The 22435-nt window shown below is 52.6% G+C and overlaps 1 protein-coding gene across 1 annotated transcript in view; it reads left to right on the top strand.

Moving 5' to 3' along the window:
* The first annotated feature begins 365 nt into the window (after positions 1-365).
* The window catches only part of Rcc2 (regulator of chromosome condensation 2), a 25210-nt gene continuing 3140 nt past the window's right edge, over positions 366-22435 (top strand). Inside the window, exons 1-12 of the mRNA XM_050152372.1 lie at positions 366-802; positions 1531-1670; positions 2141-2428; positions 8557-8650; positions 10822-10965; positions 13827-13958; positions 14660-14748; positions 15700-15814; positions 18593-18759; positions 19948-20128; positions 20326-20431; positions 21163-21314. Coding sequence (XP_050008329.1) covers positions 2150-2428; positions 8557-8650; positions 10822-10965; positions 13827-13958; positions 14660-14748; positions 15700-15814; positions 18593-18759; positions 19948-20128; positions 20326-20431; positions 21163-21314 — 1459 coding nt within the window. The 5' untranslated portion in view covers positions 366-802; positions 1531-1670; positions 2141-2149. The remainder of the gene's footprint in view (positions 803-1530; positions 1671-2140; positions 2429-8556; positions 8651-10821; positions 10966-13826; positions 13959-14659; positions 14749-15699; positions 15815-18592; positions 18760-19947; positions 20129-20325; positions 20432-21162; positions 21315-22435) is intronic.

Below are 22435 nucleotides of genomic sequence, written 5' to 3'. Positions count from 1 at the left end.
TTTTCTGGTTGGTTCTAATGTTTTATATCAAAGCCTCAAGGTTTAATCTCTTCAATCTTTTCGGATGCCTGGCCTATAGAGGCTTTCAAACGGTGCTCCTATGTGGTATTGACCTGAATATCTCCAAAATGTACCAGTTGATGCTCATCTTCGGAGCTGTTTTACATAAGTGCTTCCGGCTCTTGGGGCACACAGACTTGTGACTTTATCAAATAACTTAGGTTTGGTTCTCTTGGAGTCTCTGCTTTCAGAGTGAACCCCCACTTCTCGATATAATAAAAGAATGAACCGCAAAGACCCTAGAACTCTCTAGTCAACCAAAAAAGTTGCCAAAAAAAAAAAAAAAGAAAGAAAAGAAAAAAAAGAAACTTTCACAGTAGTCAACTCGGGCACTTGAGAGGGGGAGGAGAGAGGATCAAGTTCAATCCGGCTTGGGCTACACGGTGGGTTCAGCCATCCTGGTCTGCCTGAGACAAAACAAAACCCTAAAGAAAACGGAAGAAACCTTTGGTAGAAGAGAAAGTGACACTGAGATGCAAGCCTCCCCCTGGCACCAGCCAAGTCGATCTTTGTCCAGTCGACAATCCTGTACGTTGCTTGCCCGGTTTTACGAGCCGGCGCCGGTCGACTTCTCAGCCTTGCCACTGTAATCTCACTCACCCCAGCACCTCTGGCCACTTCCCTTCCGGGGAACCCTGCACTATTCTATGGGGCTGGGAAAATGCTTTTCCTGGCAGGTCGGATTCTTTAAATTGCTCAACCCAGCTTGCCCAGGAAACGCCTTCCCTAATCCTGGAATGGGGTAAGTACCACGCTTTCAATTATTTCTTAAGCTTTCTCCGTACTCCGCCTTCCAATAGGGCAGAGATCTTGTTCGTCTGTACTTTCAGCATCTAGCTCCCTTGCATCTTGTCTTGCTTGTCCTGGGGGCGCAGTAAATATGGTAACAGAAAAGAAAAACTTTTCACCAGAAGTTTCAAGTCCACCTATGCCTTCCCCCCCCACCCCCCGCTAATGACTACTTTCTTAGTATATCAAACCTTTATGTAACTTGACCATGTTACAGCACCCGGCTGCATCCTGGGGACACGTTCACGGCAAATAAAATCTAGCCTGCACAGGAGAAAGTTATTCAAATTGTATTCATCTTTCATTCCAATCACTCAATTAGGGCACGTCCCTCGTTGGCTGCTGCGTGAGCAAAGCAACTATTTTCCAGCGAGTGTCCTCAGGTGACCTGTCTAGACGCTCAGAGGAAAAAACAAGAGAATCTGACACTCTCTGGAGCCCCATAGACGCCTGTGACGCGCAGGCCGCGCTGCGTGGAAGGGCGTGCGGAGCGCACAGCTGCAGGCCCAACGGGGCTGGCGGCGTGGCGCCGGGTGCCCGGGACGCAGGCTCCGGTGGGTGGCCCGGCCGTCGGGGTCCTCCGGCCGGTAGGGGGCGCGCGCGCCCGGGGCCACTCGCCGCCCGCCGCGCGCGCGCTCGCTTGCCGCCCGGCCGCACATGTGTTTCTGTTTTGTGTTGTAGCATTTGTTCTGGAAGCTCGTATTTACATTTTAAGTGTATCTGGTGAGTGGGCTGGAGCCCTCGTCCCGGTCGGGGAGAGAAGAAGCCGTCGACCCGTCTTTTCAATCGCTCCCCCTCCCTTTTCTCATCACTCCAACCAGGTAGGGGCTGGAAACCGTCAGGGACCAGTTTGCAGGGTCTGGGAAAGTTTTTTTTCCCCCTTTTTTTCCCTCCTCCCCCCCCCCCCCAACGAGAAAGGTTTAAAAAAAAAAACAACGCTGGGGAAGGGGGGGGTTGGGGAACGGAATGAATAAGAAGGGGAAGGAAGGCGGATCCACGTGGTTTAATCGGAGACAGACAGAGATCCCATTGTTCAAAATCAATAAAAAAAAAAAAGCAGACGGGGCGAGTGCGGGGCAGCGGGGGCCGGGCAGGGGGCCCACGAAAGTTCCTCTTTCCGCGCGTGCTCGCAGGTGCTTGGGGCCGGGCTGGGGCGACGGGGGGGTCCCCGCGTGGCGCGCGGCGTGGGGAGGGGCGAGGGAGCAGCAGGTGGGGCGGCCCACGCCGCGCCGCGCTCCCCTCCCCCGCCCCGCCGCCAGCCCGTGTGCATTGTGCTCCCGTGTCTCCGCAGCCCGCGACCATGCCCAGGAAGAAGGGGGCGGCCTGGGAGGAGCCGAGTTCGGGCAACGGCACGGCGCGCGCGGGGCCTCGGAGGCGCGGCGGCCCCGCGGGCAGGAAGCGCGAGCGGCCCGAGCGCTGCAGCAGTAGCAGCGGCGGCGGCAGCAGCGGCGACGAGGACGGCCCGGAGCTGGACGGAGCCCCCGGCGGCGGCAAGCGCGCGGCCAGGCCGGCGGCGGCGGGCAAAGCGGGCGGCGCGGCCGCGGTTATCACCGAGCCCGAGCACACGAAGGAGCGCGTCGTGAGTGGGGCGGGGGCGCGGGCGGTTGGCGGTTGGGGGGAGGGGCGCCGCGGGGGTCACGCCCCACCCCTCCCCCCACGCCGCGCGGGGAACTCGGGGGAGCTGGTCCCGGGCCGAGGGAGCGGGACGTGCGTCGCCACGCGGGGGCTGTCGCTCTGCCGCGGGTGCGTCCTCCCCCCCCCTCGCTCTACTCCCCCCTCCGCGTCTTTTCCTCGGGGAGGGGTGCAACCCGCCGGGAGCTGCCGGCTCGCGCCGGGGCTTTGAGGTTCCCGCCGCTGCGGCTCGGGCGCCCCGGGGGGGCGGGGCCTGGCGCGCGGCGCGCATGCTCCCTGGGTACTCGGCGCGGTCGGCCGGCCGGTGCGCGCGGGGCATGGTGGGGGCCCGCGCGGGTGTGAGCGCGCATGCTCCTCGGAGGACCTCCCCGCCCGGGGGCTCGCCTCCTCCCACCCGCGACCCCCCGCAGAGCGGCGCTGGGCTTTGTTTGCCTCGGGTGGCCGCGGCGTGGGGCCGGTGGGGTCGGCCCGCCCGGGCACTCTAGTCTCGGCCATCTAACTTGCTGCTTGCGGGAAAAGCCTCGCCAGGACCGGTACGAGCCGGGCCCAGGGTCCGCAGCGTCCCTCCTAGAACTTTGTGTGCTAGTTTTCTTTGGTACACTTCTCTCCATCCCGGCAAGAAACCACATTCTCATGTTAACTCTAAGAAAGAGATGGGGCTTGAGCCTCGGAGAGAGTCACCCTTGCTTCGGAGGGTGCCCTGGAGAGGTGACAAGGGTTAAAGGGACCTGGACGCTTCACAGCCATCCAGGCACACTAGACGGGATCGTAGAGAGCCCTTAACCATCGCAGATCGCGCCCGTGAACGTGCTTCACAAACAGCCCTGAAGTGGAAGGAAGGGCCTGGCTAGGCATGCAGGGGAACCCTGTGTGAAGCAACCAGATAGCGCGATGGTCTCAGCCCGCCTATTAAAAGAGGAACTCTCCAATTGGTCTCCTACTCCCCCCCCCCCTCAGAGAGTTTGGACAGGATTAAGAAGTTAGGCCTATCTCGAAAAACCGGGGGGCGGGGGGGAGGCATGATGGGGTCCTGCCTCTGTTGTGTGGGGTTTTTCACGAGCTTGGGAAAGTCACGTAGAATTGGATTATCTGTGTCTGAGCTAACAGCTGTACTGCTCTAGTCCACTGCAAGAGCAGCGAGTTTATAGTCTGGAAGGATATCTTAACCCACGGCGTGGGAGTGGATTGCATGAGGAGTGGAAGAAGGAGGCGTGTAGCAGGGACTCGGAGATCTGTCTCTGCCTCCTCCAACCCCGGATTGCAGTTGGCACTTTGTGTCCTTCTGGGACATGCCATCTCTGAGGGAAACAGCCCCCTGCAGTTTGTGCTTGTTTTATGTGTACAGCTAACTTCCCGTATATGTATAGAAACAGGAACTTAAAAGCTGTGTCTGCCACCTTAAAGCAGGGCCTCTTGAGGATCCTCACACTGGTGAGTGAGTACAGGGCCATAGAGGATGGGTGAAGGCAGAGGCCTGTGAGGATTCAGAAGAGATACACTGTTGCATCTGGCAAGTTTCTTGGGTTTATCAAGGTCAAGAGCACAGCCTTGCATTCTTTCCCACAGGCCTAGGCCAGCAGACTGCCCAGTGTGGTCTTTCTCTGCTAGGCAGATCAGGGACTGTTCTCTGTGGTAGGCTAAAGTTTCTTGATCTTTCAGAAGTTACTTCACTGAACAGACACCAGCCTCTTTCCTGTGGGTTGCTGGAAGGAGGCTCCTCTGCCAGTGTATGAGCCTCTGGCCTTCGCCTTCCCTTATCCTGAGCTTGCAGGTGTATTGGGCTTGGGAAGATGAGCCACATGCTTGCATTGTTGAGGGGCGTGTGCTAGGAAAGACAGGAGACTTGTCAGTTTGTAGAAAACTTGAATCTTGTCCTAAGTTAGCGACTTGGTCTTGTCCCATGTTAGTCATGGATTGGAGGCTCACAGGTAGCTGTGTAGGATGTGTATTTTGTCTTTCAAGGAAGAGGCTGATTCATCGTTCCCGGTAGTCTTGCTTGAATCCTCAGAAACTGGTGAGTGGCACAGGTGGTCCTGCTCTGAGTGGTTGTTTGGTTGTTTTGTTTTTTGAGGCAGGGTTTCTCTATATATATATAGACAGCCCTGACTGTCCTGGAACTCGATCTGTAGACCAGGCTAGCTTTAAGCCTGGAGAGCCACCTGCCTCTGCCTCCCAAGAGGTGGGATTAAAGGAGTGTGTCACTACCGCCTGGTCTGTGGGTTTTTTAATGGGTTGCTAAGGTTTCATGGACCCTGAGACACATTGTCCATTCATAGTGAACATAGCTGAATACCAAGCCTGAAGTGGGAGGGTTGGAAGCCCTCAGGGACTGTTGTTACCAGCTCTGTGATCCTCGTCCCAGGGCATCCGTCTCCTGAATGGCCATGTGAAGAGGTTGACTCTCAGCCTTGCGAAGTGTACTTGGGCAACAATTCAGAAACTGCTGTGGCCAAGTACTCCCAGTTTGTTGATTAAAGATACTCAGTGCATTTTCTGTCTTAGCCACTCATTTGGGCCCAGGTCAGTCTTGTGACCAGTCATGGGGAGATAGGTAGCTAGGTGAGATGGAGTTACCCCATTCTGGACTCTGCCTTTGTTTGCCTGCATGCCTTCAGGTACAGTGTAGGCTGGGCTAGCCTTTGCAGAGCAGGGAAACCATGGGCTTGTTCTTTCTTCCTGTCTTTTCCTCCCTGCCTCCTTCCCTCCAGTGCTTGGGACTGAGTCCAGGGCTAAGCACATGCTCTTCCACTGAGCCCCCAAGCCCTCCCAAATCCATTTGCTCACCCCGGTCCCCTGGATATGCCAACAGGCTTATGGGATAGGTTGTTGCAGTTCTGTGATTGAGGGTTTTTTGGTTTTTTTTTTTTTTTTTTTTTTTTTTTTTTTTTTTTTTTTTTTTTTTTTTTTTTTGCTTTTTTTGCTGGGGGCTTTGCTTGAAAGGGCATTCTAATAGCACTTATTCCCTAAGAAGGAGGGAAGACATAGGCTGTAGAGATGAACTGTTGGGTTACTAGTAAAGAGTGTGTAGGTATTGGCAGTGAATGCAATCACTCATCTTCTGTGAGAACACGGGCCATGATGTGAAACTGGAGCCAGTGTAACAGTTCGTGTTTTTAATGGGCATCCAGGCAAGGTTGCCCACAGACAGGGCTTTCCTGTACATACTAGCTGGCATGAAAGCTTCAGGAACCCCAGGCAGTAGACACTGGCCGCCAGCCCTTTGGACTGGTAGAGCTCGGCTTGGGGGTGGCCGCAGCACTCAAGAAGCTTTGCTGTGTGATTACCTCTCCGAGTGCTGAGCTGCTAGTGCGGTGCTGTCTGGCCTGGAGTCCTGCTGGGTTTGAGACCTTGCCCATCTATTGCTGGGTCCCTTCAAAGTCCTGAACTGAAGAGTGGTCGAGCATACACAGTAAGTGATGGCCTTACAGAGGGCCCGGTGCTATGGGCTGAGGCTTGTAGACTTCCAGCCACACCTGCCGTTCAACAAAGGAGAGAGGAAGGGAAAGTAGGCTCTCTTCGGTAACTTGAGTCTGCTGCTGCAAGGCTGCCCCGCACTCCACACTCCTGAATAATTGAACAGGGAGGCCACTCCAGTCCTGTGAGGCCTGGGCCTGCGGCGGAGAGTCAGTCTTGAAGCTTGGTCCCTGCCATCTGCCTCCTGGACCATAATACTGGGAATGCCTGGGACGTCAGATTCCCCCCCCCCCCAATAAAATGGAGACTGTGGAGGGTGTTGTCCAGGACAGCTGATCTGGGGCCACTGTGGGCTTGGAGGTTTGGGAGCTGCAGCTGCTGCTCAGTTCTGGTTTGCTCCAGGCCTCCACAAGGGTCTCTTTCTTAAGGATGGAGGAGTATAGGGGTAGGTACATAGATTGAGCCTAACAACTGACTTTATTTAATTGCTTTTATTTATTTTATTATTTTTTATTTATTTAATTGCTTTTATTTATTTTGTATTTGCTTATTGTAATGGGGATGGAGTCCAAGGATTTTCCCAGGCTAGACATTTTCCACTGAGCTTACAATATACTTTACAAAGAATTCCTTTTCTCTTTTTCTTTCTGTACTAATTTTATTTCGGTTTGTGTGTGTGTGCCTGTTTATACCATGTGTGCACAGATGCCCTCAGGTCAAAGGGTGTCAGATCCCCTGGAACTAGAATTATAGAGTTCTGAGCCACTCTATCTGATCTGGGTACTAGGAACACAAAACTGTGTGGGCATGTCCGAGTCCTCTATAAGTGTTGAAATTGGAGCGGCGGGGCTGCGTCCCCAGCACCCCGGCTGCCCTCATGGCTTATGCCCCAAAATAACAACACACAAACTATTCATTTTAACACTGCTTGGCCCATTTCTATCTAGCCTCTTCTCGGCTAACTCTCGCACCTGGACTAGCCCATTTCTAATAAGGTATGTAGCACCCCAAGGTGCACTTACCAGGAAGATTCTAGCCTATGTCCATCCTGGGTTGGAGCTTCATCGCCTGTGCCTCAGAGAGCAGAGCTATCGCGTCTCTGAGCTCACTTCCTCTTCCTGCCAGCATTCTGTTCTGTTTCCTCCACCCACCTATGTTCTAACCAATAAAATGGGCCAAGCCAGTTTCTTTATTATTCAATGACCTTCCTCCATCAAGCAGTAAATGCTCTTAATTATTGAGCCATTTCTCTGCCCCTGCAAAGTGTGTTTGGAAACTGGGTATAATCCCAGCATTTGGGGGCTGGAGAGACGGCTCAGTGGTTAAGAGCATTGCCTGCTCTTCCAAAGGTCCTGAGTTCAATTCCCAGCAACCATATGGTGGCTCACAACCATCTGTAATTAGGTCTGGTGCCCTCTTCTGGCCTGCAGACAGACACACAAACAGAATATTGTATACATAATAAATAAATAAATATTAAAAAAAAACCTTTAAAAAAAATCCCAGCATTTGGAAGGCTAATGCAGGAGGATTATATAAATGAAGGCCAGCCTGGGCTACATAGTGAGCCTTTGTCTCAAGCAAAGCAAAAGTGCATTTTCCTCAAAGACATCCATTTTATTTATTGTGTGTGTGTGTGAGTATGAGCACACAGAGGCCATGGCTCCTGAGGATTTGAACTCAGTTCATTGGGTTTGCACGATGGAGCCAGCTCAGCAGCCTACAAGTAATTTCGAAAGGAAAGAATTAAATGTATTCGACCTGAAGGCAAAGAGAGAGTACTAATGATTTTATGGGCACAGCCCATAATTGTGTAGTGGCCTTAAAGTGTGAGCTCTATGGGCGGTGGGGCTCAATAGCCCAGCTGTGGGTTTCTGTGTTTTAAGATGGCTGGACAGGTGCAGTGCCGCATACCTGTACTCTGGTGCGGGGAGGCTGAGGCAGGAGGACCACTGAGATTGAGAGGCAATCAGAATTGCAGAGCAAAATCCCATCTCTACATGTGGAGGGGGCGAGGAGTCATGCTCTTGTCTGGACGTCCCAGTGACAAAGTCCCCCTTTAACCACTGGTCCTGTCCCCACTGTGGACAGCATTGAATGATCCATGAAAGGCCCCTCTGCATCAGACCCTCCGGCCCCACCAAAGCTGAGCCTTGTCTTTACCCTTTCCATCTCCCAGATGAAGATAGGTACCCAGCTGTCATTCCTCCTTCTTCCCTGTTAAAAACATGGAACTGATGGCATGGTGACCATGCGGAAGACATGTGGGGCTTGAAGTGTGAAGGCTGTCAGACACCATGATGCTTAGAGTGTGGGATATGTAACTGGCCTCTCGGGCTTCTGAAGGGGAGAGCAGAGCTCTCCTTTGGTTCAGCATTAGTGTTGAGCTCAGTCTCGAGACTTCTGGGGATGGGCTTGGGGTTGCCTACCTTGGAGCACATAGATGAGGGGCTTATTGAATAGGATCTGTGCCAGTATGAAAGCACCAGCCAAGAATTTTTTTTCAAGCCAGGTGCAGTGCTGCGTGCACATTTGCAACCCACACGGCTGAGGCTGTAGAGAGAGACCTTGTGTCTTCTATTTCCTAGGACAGCTGTGAGTGCCAGCCGCAAGCAGTCTTAACAAGCTAATTCTTGGCCTTCTCTCTCTCTCTCTCTCTAGAAACTCGAAGGGTCTAAATGCAAAGGGCAGCTTTTGATTTTTGGGGCAACAAACTGGGACTTGATTGGACGGAAGGAAGTGCCTAAGCAGCAAGGTATGAGAAACTGTCTGAAAGATGACTGACTGCTTCTTATAACCCAGGGGGCCAGAGGAATGCTAGTACCTGCCCACCAGGTAGGTATTCTCTGTGTTTGTGGGCTTGTTCAGAGAAGCCAAGCAAATGGCTTGAGGCCACAAAGCCTCTCTGCTGAGGTGAGGGGGCTGCGTTTGAGCTGACTCTGGTCTCAGGCTTGTCCCTTCACAGTCCTGTGTTTAAAACACTCAGATCACTCGGGGCCCCTTGAGTCCTTGAGATTGCCTTTCATTACAAGGAAGAGGCTGGCCCTGTTCGGGGAGCAATGAGGCCTCAGACAGATGTCCGGGCTACTCACTGGCTTGTTAGAACACCTCAGTGGAACTAGTAAGCTGTGGAGAGAGAATGGGTGCAGGCCTGCTGTCTTCCTGTGACCTGCTGCCTGTAGATGGGTCCCTTCCTGAAGGGCCTCTCAGAAGAGGGCTGGCTGGCACAGCGCCACATTTGATGGCTCTTGATTTCATTTGGAAACATGCCCAAAGTGCTTCCCAGCATTGCTTTGTCCGTGAACAAATATTTGAACACCGGCACACCCTAGCGCCCAAACCTAGAGCCTTTGCCATCATCCTGCCTCAGGAAGATGATAGGGTGCCCTGCATGGTGTAGATGGAGCTGACCTGCTGCCGCTCCTTCTTGTGGAAGATCCCATCCTGCAGCACAGCCTTGGGCGCCTACCAGTCCTCATGAGTGAACAGAGTGGCCATTGCAGCTAGGGCACACAGGGTTCCTGCTCGCCAGTGTGTCTATTGCCCTGTAGATATGGTAGAGGTACCTTTATCTGACTCTCCCTCCCATGCCCTCTGTGTGCCACAAGTCCAGAGCACCCTGGGCTAGTCTTGGGAGTCTTGCCAACCTACCCATCCCAGGGAGCCTCCTGCCCCCATCTTCACTTGCTCTTCCTGGCTTTGCTGTCTCTGAAGTCATTTAGGTATGTCTGGGCTGTCCGTAACTTTGCCTAGAGCTGTTAGGCAAGGTTTGCTTCTCACCAGCTTGTAGGTAGAGGAGGAACACATACCTACCTACCCTGTCTCTTGGATCTTTGCAACTCCCTACCTTTAATGTGGCCTGGTTTGTGTGGCAGCATCATGGTCTTTGCTATAGCCTGTGGTAAGGACCAGGTCCTGGGGGTCTGGAAACCGACCGAGGGATAAATGCCTACCAGCCTGGCTCTGAAGCTGAGACCACTGCCAGCTGACTTTGACTTGGGCTTCTCTCGACTGAAATAGGGGGTGGGAGTCCCTGGAACGGGGAGATGGCCTGATGTTCTTGTGGCAGTTGATGGCACCCTCTTCAGGGAAAGAGGCATTGGTGGGATGCTGGAGAGCCAGCTAGTTAAGAGCCTGGCCATTCTCTGCTGCACTCTGACCCCCTCTAGAACCTGGTACTGTTGCAGTTCATGGGTGACCAGTGGAAGGCCCTGACTTGCTAGCCAGTCCACGTCTGAGTCACCTGAACTGTGGCTAGTTTCTCAAGATAGCCACCATTGTCCTGGAGGTAAAAGAAAGTCACTCCCCTGCTTTGAGAAGTAGAGTGGCAAGGGCAGGTCTATGGCCTGGTCCCTGCTCCCTGTCACAGAAGCAGTTATAGGTGGGATGCTTAGAGTGGGGTACAGGTTAAATAAGGGGTACAGTGCAAAGTCAGATGTGGGTTTTCTGGAAAGTCTGAAGGGCTAGTAGGGGCCGTGGGAGGATGTGTAGAGGAAATGACTTGCTGGGCAAGTCAGGTGACAAGCTGAGGTTCCTGGGTGTGGGTAAGCTGAGTGGATGGTGATAGGCCCTCCATCCAAGGAAGCAAGTAGGTCTAAGGGTGATGGGGACACCAAACCCTGCTGAGAAAGACCTGCCTTTTGGCTGTGGGAAGGCTGAGGTGCAGGTAGGAGGGTAGATGGGAGCACCCAGTGATGAGCGTGTGTCACTCCAGGTAGGGTGCAAGAAAGCCACCCTGCCCTGTAGTAGGGTTGGGACCCAGCAGCTGTGGGTCAGAGGAGAGGTGTTGGTGCCATCACTGTAGAGGTGACCGGCCAGTGACCCCAGGCAGGCTTGGTTTTTCCAACCCCTGGTGCTAATGTTGGGGTGTCCTCACCTGTCCAGTTGTGCTCTGCAGGGGTTTAGTTTGTGTTCTTCCCTTTGCAGCTGCTTATCGCAACCTTGGTCAGAATTTGTGGGGGCCCCATAGGTATGGGTGCCTGTCGGGAGTCCGGGTGCGGACCGTGGTTTCGGGTTCATGTGCTGCCCACAGCCTCCTCATCACCACAGAAGGGAAGCTGTGGAGCTGGGGTAAGTATTGGGTGTGGGCTACACACATACTCTCAAGTGTGACTTAGAGTCACCTGGAAGAGGTTCTGTCTTCATCTGGATCCATGGCTGTTTCCACCCCCCCTCCCCGCCCGTGTGTGTGTGTGTGTGTGTGTGTGTGTGTGTGTGTGTGTGTGTGCGTGCGCGCACACACGTGCATCTGCATGTTTGCACATGTGGAGAGCCGAGGACAACTTGGGAGTCAGTTCTTGTCTTCCACATTTCTGTGAGTTCTGGGAATTGAACCCAAGTCTCCAGGCTTGTGCAGCCAGTTCCTCTTATCTGCTGAGCCATCTTCCTGTTCTTTGAATCCTTCTTGAAGAACGTTTTTCTGAACTTGACAAGTATGATCTTTCTGACCAGCCATCTGTTCTGGCCTATTGTCCCTGCACTCGGCCCTTGTCCTGCTTAAGGCACCATGGGACACGAGGCCTGTGTCCCCACAGTCCAAATGCCGCCCCCAGCTTTTGTAGCTGCCACATCTTGTTACAAGGCCCCTGTGGCTGAGCCCTTGGGGCTCCTGGCCTCAAGTCTGATTTAGGGCCTTTGCCCACATTTCCCTTGCCTCCCTCCTGCCAGGCTGTGTTGTGGTTCCCAGCTATCATTTTTTCCAGGTGGGCCAGAGGGAGGTATTGCACAAGGCTCGCGTCATCCAAGCCACAGGGCTCATGCAGCTGGGGGAGTTGGCTTCTCTCGTTTGTTTCTAGCCTTTGGCTGGCTTCTAATCCATATGACGTTTTTATTTTGGTCTGTTTGAGCCATTTTTTGGTGATTTCATGAGCTGCTGTACCAGAGTCCAAATATATTAACATCTGCCGTCTTCTCTGCACTTTGCTAATTTTATAATTCTGTTGAAAAAAAATCTAACAAGTGTGTGTGGCCCAAATTTATCCTCCCAGGCTCTGGGTGGCACACCAGCATCTGCCCCAATTTTTGTTTTCTCTGGGTTGGTCTAGGGCCCCTCCCGCATCCCCTGCTGCTGTGTCCTCAGTACCCGCCAAGGCCTTTTAGGTCAGCTCCCCGGCTTCAGCACTACCCTTTGATCTCCATGCCGGTCTCACCACTACTCGGGTTCTCAATTGCACCTCAGGGCAGACTCTGTGCCAGGAGTGAGTGCTTCCTCCAAAGTAAGAGTGGGGGGAGCTCCCTAGAACAGCAGCAGGGTTGTAGAGACCTGCAGGACGTCATGAGACCACTGTGAGACATTTGGGGGAGGGGAAGGGCGCCAGAGGCATCCCAAGCAGGAAGGAGAGGCTGCTACTCTGTGCCAGGCCTCTGAGTGACATCCAGCCTGCCTGCCACTGGACTTAGGTGTGGCAGGCTCCTCTTGAAGTTAGTGCTTGCCCAGCACTGGACCCTGAAACTAGCCCTTTAATTGATGTCCATCTGCTGGGAGGGGTCCCCCTATGAGGGAGGCTGGTCCCCTGTCTGCCTGCCTCCTGCAGTCTGCTGTGGCTCCCTCAGTTCACTCACCTGTCTCATGACTGAACTAACCAGAAGGGGACGCTCACCAGTGGGGAAGATATAGTGGGAACCCCATCCTGCCCGTGGCCTTCTGCTGAGTGCATCTCTGAGAGAGATGGTCCTGGGGTTACTCGGTTTTGTTTTGGATCTGTGTTAGAACCTGGGTGGGATTTCAGGGCTTCCAGCTGTCCCTGGAACCCACCCATTGCCGGTCCTCAGCTGAATCAGGGCTCCCTGAGGAGCTGTGCATTGCTAAAGCTTCCACAGGGATTGGTCCCCTGCTTGCTTTCACACGCCCTTGGGTACAGCACAGCTGACCTGATGAAGGTGACCCTTGTCATGAGGGACTCAGGGCTTGGGCTTTTTTGTTGTTAAAGATTTATTTAGTGTACATTGGGACTTTGCCTTCATGCATGTCTGTATGACATGAGGGTGTCAGATCCCTTGGAGCTGGAGTTGCAGATAGTTGGACGCTGCCCTGTGGGTGCTGGGAATTGAACTCCTTCCTGTCCTTTGGAAGAGCAGCCAGTGTTCTTAACCACTGAACCATCTCTCCAGCCTCAGGGCTTGGATCTTATAACAGGGTGGGGATGGACATGAGAAATGAAGATCAGCAGTGGGAATTAGACCCCCTATGAGGAGGAGGGGACAGGATTCCCGGCTGCCTTGGCAAGGCAAGTGGGCATGGGGTTCCTAAAGCTTGATGCCTGTGGAGCATTCAGGCCACACCAAGCATTTCCTGGGGTAACAGGGACTGGGGGCCATTGGGATTGTGTTCTGTGATGTTTTTCTCTTTTGGCTTTTTGAGGGGGTCTGCCACCCAGCTCCTAAAATAAATCACACACACACAGGCTTATTACTTATGAATGCCCGGCTTTAGCTTGGCTTGTTTCTTGCTAGCTTTTCTTACATTATCTTAATTGCCTTTTGCCTCTGGGCTTTTTTCTTCCTCTGTGGCTTGCTGGGTGGCTGGCCCCTGATGTCCTCTCCTTGTTCTCCAGTTGCTCCTTGTTCTCTTTCCAGTTATACTTTCTGCTTGCCGGCCCTACCTCCTGCCTCGCTTTTGGCCGGCCGTTCATCTCTATTTTATAGAGTCAGGTGTTTTAGACAGGCACAGTAACAGCGTCACAGAGTTAACAAATTCATCATAAACAAAAGTCATACATCTGAAAATAATATTCCCCAAGAAGGATGGTCCCATAGCTGTCTACTTCCTGTTGGGATATTTTGCGGGGGGGGGGGGGGCTTTTCACTGGGTAGAGTAGCCAGGCTCATCCTTCTCTCGGGGATTTGCTGAAGGTTTGTTTTGGGGCATGGAGTGGGTGCTGCCTTAGCTTGTCCTTGCATTGCTGACCTAGCCAGCCATGATTTCCTCACAGGTCGGAATGAAAAGGGGCAGCTGGGCCACGGTGATACCAAGAGGGTTGAAGCCCCTAGACTCATTGAGGCACTCAGTCACGAGGCCATCGTGCTGGCAGCCTGTGGGCGCAACCACACCCTGGCGCTGACAGGTAAGAAGGTGGCGCTCTTTGCTCAAGCTGAGGCAAAGGCTACAAAGATGTATTCTCTGGAGTAGGTGAAGTTGTTGAATGAGTCTGGGCCAGTGTCAAAAGGGTGGTGATGCCCCAGTTTGGTGGGTGTCTTCCTGAAGGCTGTGAGTCCCTGTGGTGGCCCCTGGCTGCCCAGACCAGGTCCTGTTTGTGGCAGTACTCAGCTCTGTTTTGTACCCTTGCCATCCTTGGGACAGATGGCCACACACACAACTCTCTCTGGTGATGTAGCATGAATTCTGGTTATTCTTAATAAAACTGAGTCAGCTATGGGGGCTAATACTGAAGATCAGAGAAGCAGAGCAGCCAGCCATTAGAGAGCCATTATGTCTGCCAGTGTTCAGACCGAAGGGCGATCCTATCTCTACAAATCCTCAGACTGCATCTGAGCTCATGTTTCCTTCTGCCAGTCTCTACTTCCCTAGTGCTGGGATTAAAGGCGTGTGACTCCCAAGTACTGAGACTAAAGGTGTGTGCCACCACAATCTGGCCTCTGTGGCTAACTAGTGGCGTAGCTCTGCACTCTGATCAGGTACGCTTTATTTGTTAGATCACAAACAAAATATCACTACAGGGTGAGCTGTTTCCTAACACTGATCCAAATCCATTTGAAAGTGTTGATCCCTTACATCCTGTTCTGTCATGTTTTTCTCTCCTTCCAGACACTGGCTCCGTGTTTGCCTTTGGAGAAAATAAGATGGGACAACTGGGCCTTGGGAACCAGACAGATGCTGTCCCGAGCCCTGCTCAGGTACCAGCAAGGTTGTGGACTTGGGGCAGTTTAGGTTTGTGAACAGGTGATGGAGAGGATGTTAGGTCAGCCCTGCCGTGGGATGCAAGGGTTTCCTCGCCTGCAGACACCCTGGTTTTGTTGTTTGTGACCCTTGCCCCATACCTCCAAGGTTTCTCTGTGTAGGTCCAGCTGTCCTGGAACCCACTCTGTAGAATAGGCTAACCTCAAACCCACACAACCTTCCTCTGCCTCTAAGTGCTACCATTAAAGGTACTCACTACCATCCGGCAGATAGCGAGTTTTGACCTCAGAATGGAGTGAGGGTTTCTGCAGGGGGCTTCCAAACTCTGGAAAACGGTGCCGACTGCCAATGGCTCAGGGGTGCATGTGGGGGGAACCTCATGGCTATGCATGTAGGGTTTGAGGGATAATGAAGGACTCCTATTTTGTTAGCTATGAGTTACAGAGTGGAATTGGATAGTTAGAATGGGTAAGGATGGGATGAGCCTGGGCGCCATGTTCGCCCACACCATCAAGGGTTAAATGCTTGTTACTTCTGTCAGGGCCTTTGCCAGGTTTCTGTCCCTGTGTGGTGGGACCAGCCTATCACTTACAGAAGCCCTGGTTGTTACTTCCTTGTTTGAGGCTTATAGCAGTGTTAGCACCAGGAGTCAGCTTTTGGGGTCACTGCAGGACTTTGCTGCCTCCAGCTCTGGTCCCTGTGCTTGTGCCAGATGGTGCGGGGCGGGGCGGGGTGGGGGTTGCTGCTAGGAGACTCCAGAGTATGAAGCCATGTTCTCAGCCTCTGCTGTCCTGGGAGGGTGGGGGGTGGTCAGCTTTGTGCTAACAGGTGTTCAAGTGGTGGCCATGGAGCCATAGAATCCACCCCTGTGGTAAGCCCTCTGCTTCGCACCAGGGTGGAATAAGGAAGAGATAACAAGGAGCTGAAAGTTGGCTTTTTCCTTTCAGATCATGTACAACGGGCAGCCAATTACCAAGATGGCCTGCGGGGCTGAATTCAGCATGCTGATGGACTGTAAAGGCAACCTCTATTCCTTTGGGTGCCCTGAATATGGCCAGCTGGGTATGGAAGTCTATTTCTTAAAAGCTCTGTAATCTAACTAAGCGTAGAGCCAGGAGGCAGTGTGGGGCTGCGCACATGTGTTACAAGTGTGGGTAATTGATCCAGACAGTATCTGCTCCTGCTAAGTGCATCTCATGCTCTGCGGGCCAGCTTGCTGTTAACTCACAGGTTACAGGGGTCAAGATGCTCTACCTCAGTGAAAACATCAGGATTGCGTCTGGCAAAAAGCTTTTGTTTTGGTTTGGAAATCCATTAGTATGAGAATCTCAGACAGAAAGGACAAAAGCCGAGCCACTCTCAGCCTTTATGAGTGAGAGAATTACATAAGGGTGAGGTTCTGAGAATCTTGACTGAATAAGCAGCTGACATGTCTGCATTTCATCCCTCACCGCAGTGGACGTTATACAGGCACAGAGCAGATGAGAGGAGGTCAGCAAACTGTCCTCAGAGCCGGCAAAGCTTGCCGCCCGAATTTTGCAAGGTCTCCATTTTCCTTTCTCTGATTCCCGAGGCAGCTCTTTTGGTGCCTTCTCCAGTCCTGAGCAGGAGGCGAGGTGTGGGCGCCCCCTGCTGGTGTCTGAACAGCCTGCAGCAGCCCCGGATCTGGGTTGCTGGGTCCCAGCGTCATTAGAAGTGCGCAGATGGGAGAGTATAAATAGCAGCAGAGATTGCACTGGCCGTAGACTACAGGGAACAGTGACTCTGGGAAACTAAATATACCTCAAGTCAGAAGTGAATAAGAAGTTCGACCAGCCCCTTACGCACATCCGTGCTGGTTGCCAGGGAGTTCTCAGGGCTTGTTGGATAAACGGTTTCCATAGCCACAGGCAGGCCTCCCGCCACCCCAGGCCCAACACAGGAAGTGTGTTTCTGTGCTTCCTGCTACGTGTGCAGCTTGCCTGCCACCTTTAGGCAAGCATTTTGATGAAACCAGCCTGTTTCCCTTCAGCAGCTTGATCTTTGCAATAAGGGTGGTGGTTCTGGAAGGGACAGTTAGGCGCTGTGTGCAGCTAGGAACCTCGCTTCACCTGGTGTGCAGAGCCTCTCGTTCTGAACTCAGCAGTTCACTGTGAAGCGTGTTCCTGCTCAGAGCCAGCTGTGCCAGCACACCTGCGGTCCTAGCAGCTGAGAGCAGTGCGGGAGGATCGCAGCAGCTTTGAGGGTGGCGTGGTTTACCTGGGTTCCAGCCAGGGCTGCGTAGTGAAAGCCCAGTCTCCCAACTCTGCTCCTGTCTCGGGGTAGACATTGCCTTTAGAATCCAAATGTGATTTCAGAAGGGGTTCTGTTGCAGTGCCTGGGTGAAGGACATTGAATTCCTCCCAGAGGAGAAGGTAGCGTCCCTGCACTGTGACAGCAGCCAGGTGCTGATCACAATGTCTTTAAGGAGGTGGAAGAAAAACAGTGGCGGGGCCTGCCTGCTGCTCTCTGGGACAGTCTGGGTGTAGTTAACACTTGGGCGGACACTGCTTGGAGCCCTGGTCAGTAGTAGAGAACTTGTTGGGAAGATGGCAAGGTTCCTGGTAGCTTTAGGCTTTTCAGTGCCTGGGACCTCGCAGTGGTGTGTGAGGGTGATCTGAACTGCACACAGAAGGCAGGCCTTGACAACACCTAAGCCAAGCCCAGCACCCTGATGTGCTCAGTTAGGTTGTAGTCCAGGGCTGTTTTCGTAGTGCAGCACCCACACATCCCTGCCTGTAAAGGTCTGATGAGCAGAACCACAGCCTACTGGGGACAGCCAGTGTCCTGCCATGACAGCACTTCACCCATGAGTCAGTCCTTGCCAGGTGGATGCAGCACACATTGTCACAGCACTTCTGGGAAGTGGGGCAGAGAACATTCTGGACTGTAAGCAACCAGGGTCTTGGCTAGTGGGCCCAGGTTGGCCCCTTGTGACTTGTTCTGTTTATTTGGTGGTTTTATTTATTTACTTTGTTGTTGTTGTTGGGTGTTGTTTTTTTTGTTTTGTTTTGTTTTTTTGAGATCGGTTCTCACTGTTTCTTTGGCTAGCCTAGAATTTGCTGTGTAGACTAGACAGGCTTCAAACTCAGATCAGTTTGCTTCTGAGTGCTGGGATTAAAGGTGTGGGCCACGCTGCCTTATCTGTTCGTTTTTGAAATAGACTCAATGTAGCCCAGGCTGGCTTGAAATTCCCTGTGTAGCTAAGGATGGCTTTTACCTCCTGGTTCCTGCCTCCATCTCTTAAGTGCTGGGATATATCATCAATGCACGAAGCCAGAAAATGTTGGGTCCTAGGGCCACAGACATGGGAATTCAGTGCTGGGCTGGAGCAGGCCCTTCACCAATGAAGCTAATGCCGACCCAGGCCCTCATGACTTCTTGCAGGTGGTTTGTGAATTTCAGGTTTATATGTCCTTTGCAGTATGTTTAAATTACTCATTTGTAGAGAGAAATGGAGAATTTTGTGAGCGATTGTGCTCACCCTTTCCCTTCTGGATGTCCTCAGAACTCCCAACTCCAGGTGCTTGGTAGATTGATTGGCTTTACAATGAGAGCTGCCTACTGTTGTGACCTCAGCCACAGGAGGAAACACATTTTCCCTTTCCTCCTAGAGTGTATGTAGGGTTTGTCCTAAATTATGGTCCTATTACATAGGGTATCCTTGTTGTTTTATATGCATTTTAAGTTACCACAAGCTCATGACCAAGTGGCTGGGCTGCGGGCAGGGTGGACCTGGGCCTGTGACAGTACAAATGTAGTAGTGTACCTCCATGCCCTATGCATTCTGCTCTTGCTGATGGCTGACTCTGCTTACCACAGGACACAACTCAGATGGGAAATTCATCGCCCGGGCACAGCGGATAGAGTATGACTGTGAGCTGGTACCCCGGCGGGTGGCCATCTTCATTGAGAAGACCAAGGACGGGCAGATCTTGCCTGTCCCAAATGTGGTAGTTCGAGATGTAGCCTGTGGTGCTAACCACACAGTAAGCTTTCTTTTTTTCTCACTGTCCAAAACCATCCATGCTCGTATAGACCGGTCCTGGGTGTTTGCCTTACTCTGCTTCATGTCATTAGGCTGGGTGTTTCCATCGTGATCTGATTGCCACAGACACATCTGAACATGCACATCCAGGTGTATCATGTGCGCGCGTACTGTGTCACTATGAATATGAGTTCATACCAGGGTGTGAATGGTTAACTATTGAGGGCGTGTCCCCTAAAGGTCCTCTGAGCAGAACAACCCTGGGAGGATAGCCTGTGTGCGTTTGCTGCCTTGAGCTCTTCGTCTTTGTGAGGACATAGGCGCTGAAGGAGTGTGTGGAAGTTAGGACACTGAGTGACACCAGTCAGCAGTCCTGCATGGCGAGTGCTTTCGCCTGCTCGGCCATCTTACCAATCCTCTTTTTAAGATAGTCTCCCTCTGTGGCCCTGACTGGCCTGGGACTCGCTCTGTAGACCAGGCTGGCCTCAAACTCCCAGAGGGGTGAGCAGCGTGCACCTGTCATTAGCCCTTCTCGATCTCTTCGCTGAGAGTGGGTGTGTCTGGTTTGGGTGTTCCGCTTTGGCAGCAGAAAGGAATCCCGGAGTTGAGTCCCAGGGCCACTCTCTGTTGACTTGGTGGTGCTCAGTGAAGAACGCATGTGTCTCGAGCCTGCAAGTCCTTGAACCAGGATGCCAATTTCGACCTTGGGGCAACCCATGTTATATGTTTTGCAGTGCTTGGTATGGAGCCTAGGGCTTTGCACATGCTGGGCAAGTGCTCTGGCCCTGAACTGTCCATCCTCTATCCATGCTGAGTTTGCACATTCATGGGGTTTAGCTGTGAAACCCCAAAGACAGAAAAGACAAATGGTAAACAGCTGGCACATCTGTGCACCTGTGGCCGGCAAGCGCAGAGCAGGTGGGTAGCAGCCTTTCCCTCCTTTGTCTGTAGTTTAGACAGTGTTGGAATAGGAGCTCAAGTGTTGCTTCAGGGAAGAAAAAAGAAAATCATACCTCTATAAAAGGAAGTGTGTGCTGGCCCCTGCTGGCTGTCTGTGTGGCCAGCCAGCTTCTTGCCTTATAGGCTGTGAAGTTTCTGGGCTGCTCCTTTGCTATCTGCTGCTATCCCAGGTCCTCTGGGCAGAAGCCATGACCTGCGAGTCACAGTCTGTGTCTCCTCTCCCCTGCAGCTGGTCCTGGACTCACAGAAGCGAGTCTTCTCCTGGGGTTTTGGTGGCTACGGCCGGCTGGGCCATGCAGAGCAGAAGGATGAGATGGTGCCTCGCCTGGTGAAGCTGTTTGACTTTCCAGGGCGTGGTGCGACCCAGATCTACGCTGGCTATACCTGCTCCTTTGCCGTCAGTGAAGTGGGTCGGTGTCTATTTGCCCCCACCCGTCTTCCCAGGTCCCATGTGCAAGATTTTCCCCCTTGGGATAGCTGTTCCCCCCATAGGGCCCATAGCCATTCTGTCCTTGACTCTATCTCTGCAATGTCCATTTAAGCAGGTTTATCACCTTGGTATCCTGAGATGCTTCCTTGTGACACTAATGTGCTTTGCTCCTTCTAGGTGGCCTGTTTTTCTGGGGGGCCACCAATACATCCCGTGAGTCTACTATGTACCCGAAAGCAGTGCAGGACCTCTGTGGCTGGCGGATCCGGAGCCTCGCGTGTGGGTAAGTGACTGTGCCAAAGGTGCGTGGTGTCTGTTTCTTCCTGTGACTGTTAGGTGCCCTGTGTGCCCGTGTCCTTGGGAAGGCTTCTGTGAGTGCTGACTTGGGGTCTTCTTGGCTGGCGATAGGAAATTCCAAATCCCCAAAACTTGGGAGAGGGGATAGTGAGGGCCTGGTGGCTAGGATAGTTGGCTCCTTCCTTTATGGAAAGTAATTCTGAAAGTTTTATAAGGCAGTTTTTCCTGAATTTGGAAACTATAGGGTTTTACTTTCTTAACACAGCAAGTGGGTAGGAAAGCGACTTTTAATTTGATGTTCGCATTGAAGGTACCTGCTGAATTACCCAGTGCTTATAGGTGATAAATCTGGTGTATGTGGTTAGCTTGGCTCTGAGCTGTTGCTCCCTGGTCCCTTTGTCTGTCCTCCACCCCTGCCCTAGTGTCCCTCTTGTTAACTTGCTCTTGAGGATGGACTGTCACTTTGTCCTTATGTGGCCTGTTCCCCACCTTAGTGTTTCTCCCAAAGGACTCTCCCAGGACAGATGGGCAGTGAGGCCCTGGCTCTGGTATTGATCTGCTAATGAATGCGGACCATCCCTGGCCAGGAGGAGCCTCTCACTCCTTACTGAGGTGGTGGTTGTGTTAAGAGGTGTCCTTGACACAAGTCAGAGGGACAGGTGGCCTGCAAGATGTCCTCGCCTCGGGTGGGTGGTGACAGCTTCTGCCTGTTTGCAGGAAGAGCAGCATCATTGTGGCGGCCGATGAGAGCACCATCAGTTGGGGTCCGTCGCCAACCTTCGGGGAACTGGTGAGCCCTCCCTGGGGTCTGGGAAGAGCTGGACTAGCCAAGAGAGACCTGGAAATGGGCACGAGGAGGGTTTCATTTGGTTTCTAAGTTCTAAAGCTGTTCTGGCTGGTGGTGAGGCTGCTTGTCGTCCGTGAGTAGAATAGGACAGTGGGAGGTGTCAGGCCTGTGGGGCCACAGTGACGTTGTCCAACTATTGGGACCCGTCATCCACGCTCACAGAAAGCAAGTGTATGAGCTGCATGTACCATCCTGACCCCTGTGGCTTCCAGACATTTCTCATTGGTAGAGTCAGAGAGGCAGGGCTGTCCTTGTCCCTCAAGCAATCACTGGTGTCCGAGGGCCACTAGCCACTCCTCAGGGTTCCCAGACCCGAGGGATCCCTCCTGAGACTGAGGAGCTTCCTCCATTTTTTGTGTTTTCAGAGGATGGATGGATGGTGTGTTTTTGTTTGTTTTCAAAACAGTTTCTCTGTGTAGCCCAGGCTGTCTTAATCACTCTGTAGGCCAAGCTAGCCTGAAACTCTGAGATCTGCGTGCCTCTATCTTGTGAGTGTTGGGATTAATGGTGTGTGCCTTCAATGTCCAGCTTCTGTTTGGAATTTTTTTTTTAATATTTATTATTTATACAATAATCTGTTTGCATGCATGCCCATGCCTGCAGGCCAGAAGAGGGCACCAGACCTCATTACAGATGGTTGTGAGCCACCATGTGGTTGCCGGGAATTGAACTCAGGACCTTTGGAAGAGCAGGCAATGCTCTTAACCACTGAGCCATCTCTCCAGCCCGTTTGGAGTTTTTTAAGACAGCAACTCACCATGTAGCTCTGGCTGTCTTGGAATTCGCTATGTAGACCAGGCCTCAACTCGGAGATGTGCCTGCCTCTGCCTCCCAAGTGCTGGGATTGAAGGTTTTTGCCACTGTACGTGGCTGTTACAGCTTTTGGGGCCCATCAGAAGTGGTCTTTGACAGCCTGAACTGCATGGTGGAGAAGTGTTAGTGGTCTAGTGACTTACTGGATAGTCTAAGCTGCAAATTAAGACCCTCTGTCAAAAAACACTTGATCTTCTGGGGTTAGAGAGATGGCTCATGGGATAAGTACTGCCTTCTCTTGCAGAGGATGAGGGTTCGATTCCCAACACACACACACACACACACACACACACACACAGGCTCACCATTGTCTATAACTAGTTTTAGGGG

Source organism: Alexandromys fortis, unplaced genomic scaffold, assembly GCF_014885135.2.
Source record: "Alexandromys fortis isolate MF-2015 unplaced genomic scaffold, M_Fortis_MF-2015_v1.1 scaffold_26, whole genome shotgun sequence".
NCBI classification, from domain to species: domain Eukaryota; kingdom Metazoa; phylum Chordata; class Mammalia; order Rodentia; family Cricetidae; genus Alexandromys; species Alexandromys fortis.
Note: the sequence above shows the minus strand (reverse complement) of the source record. Positions and strands in the feature narration are given on the sequence as shown.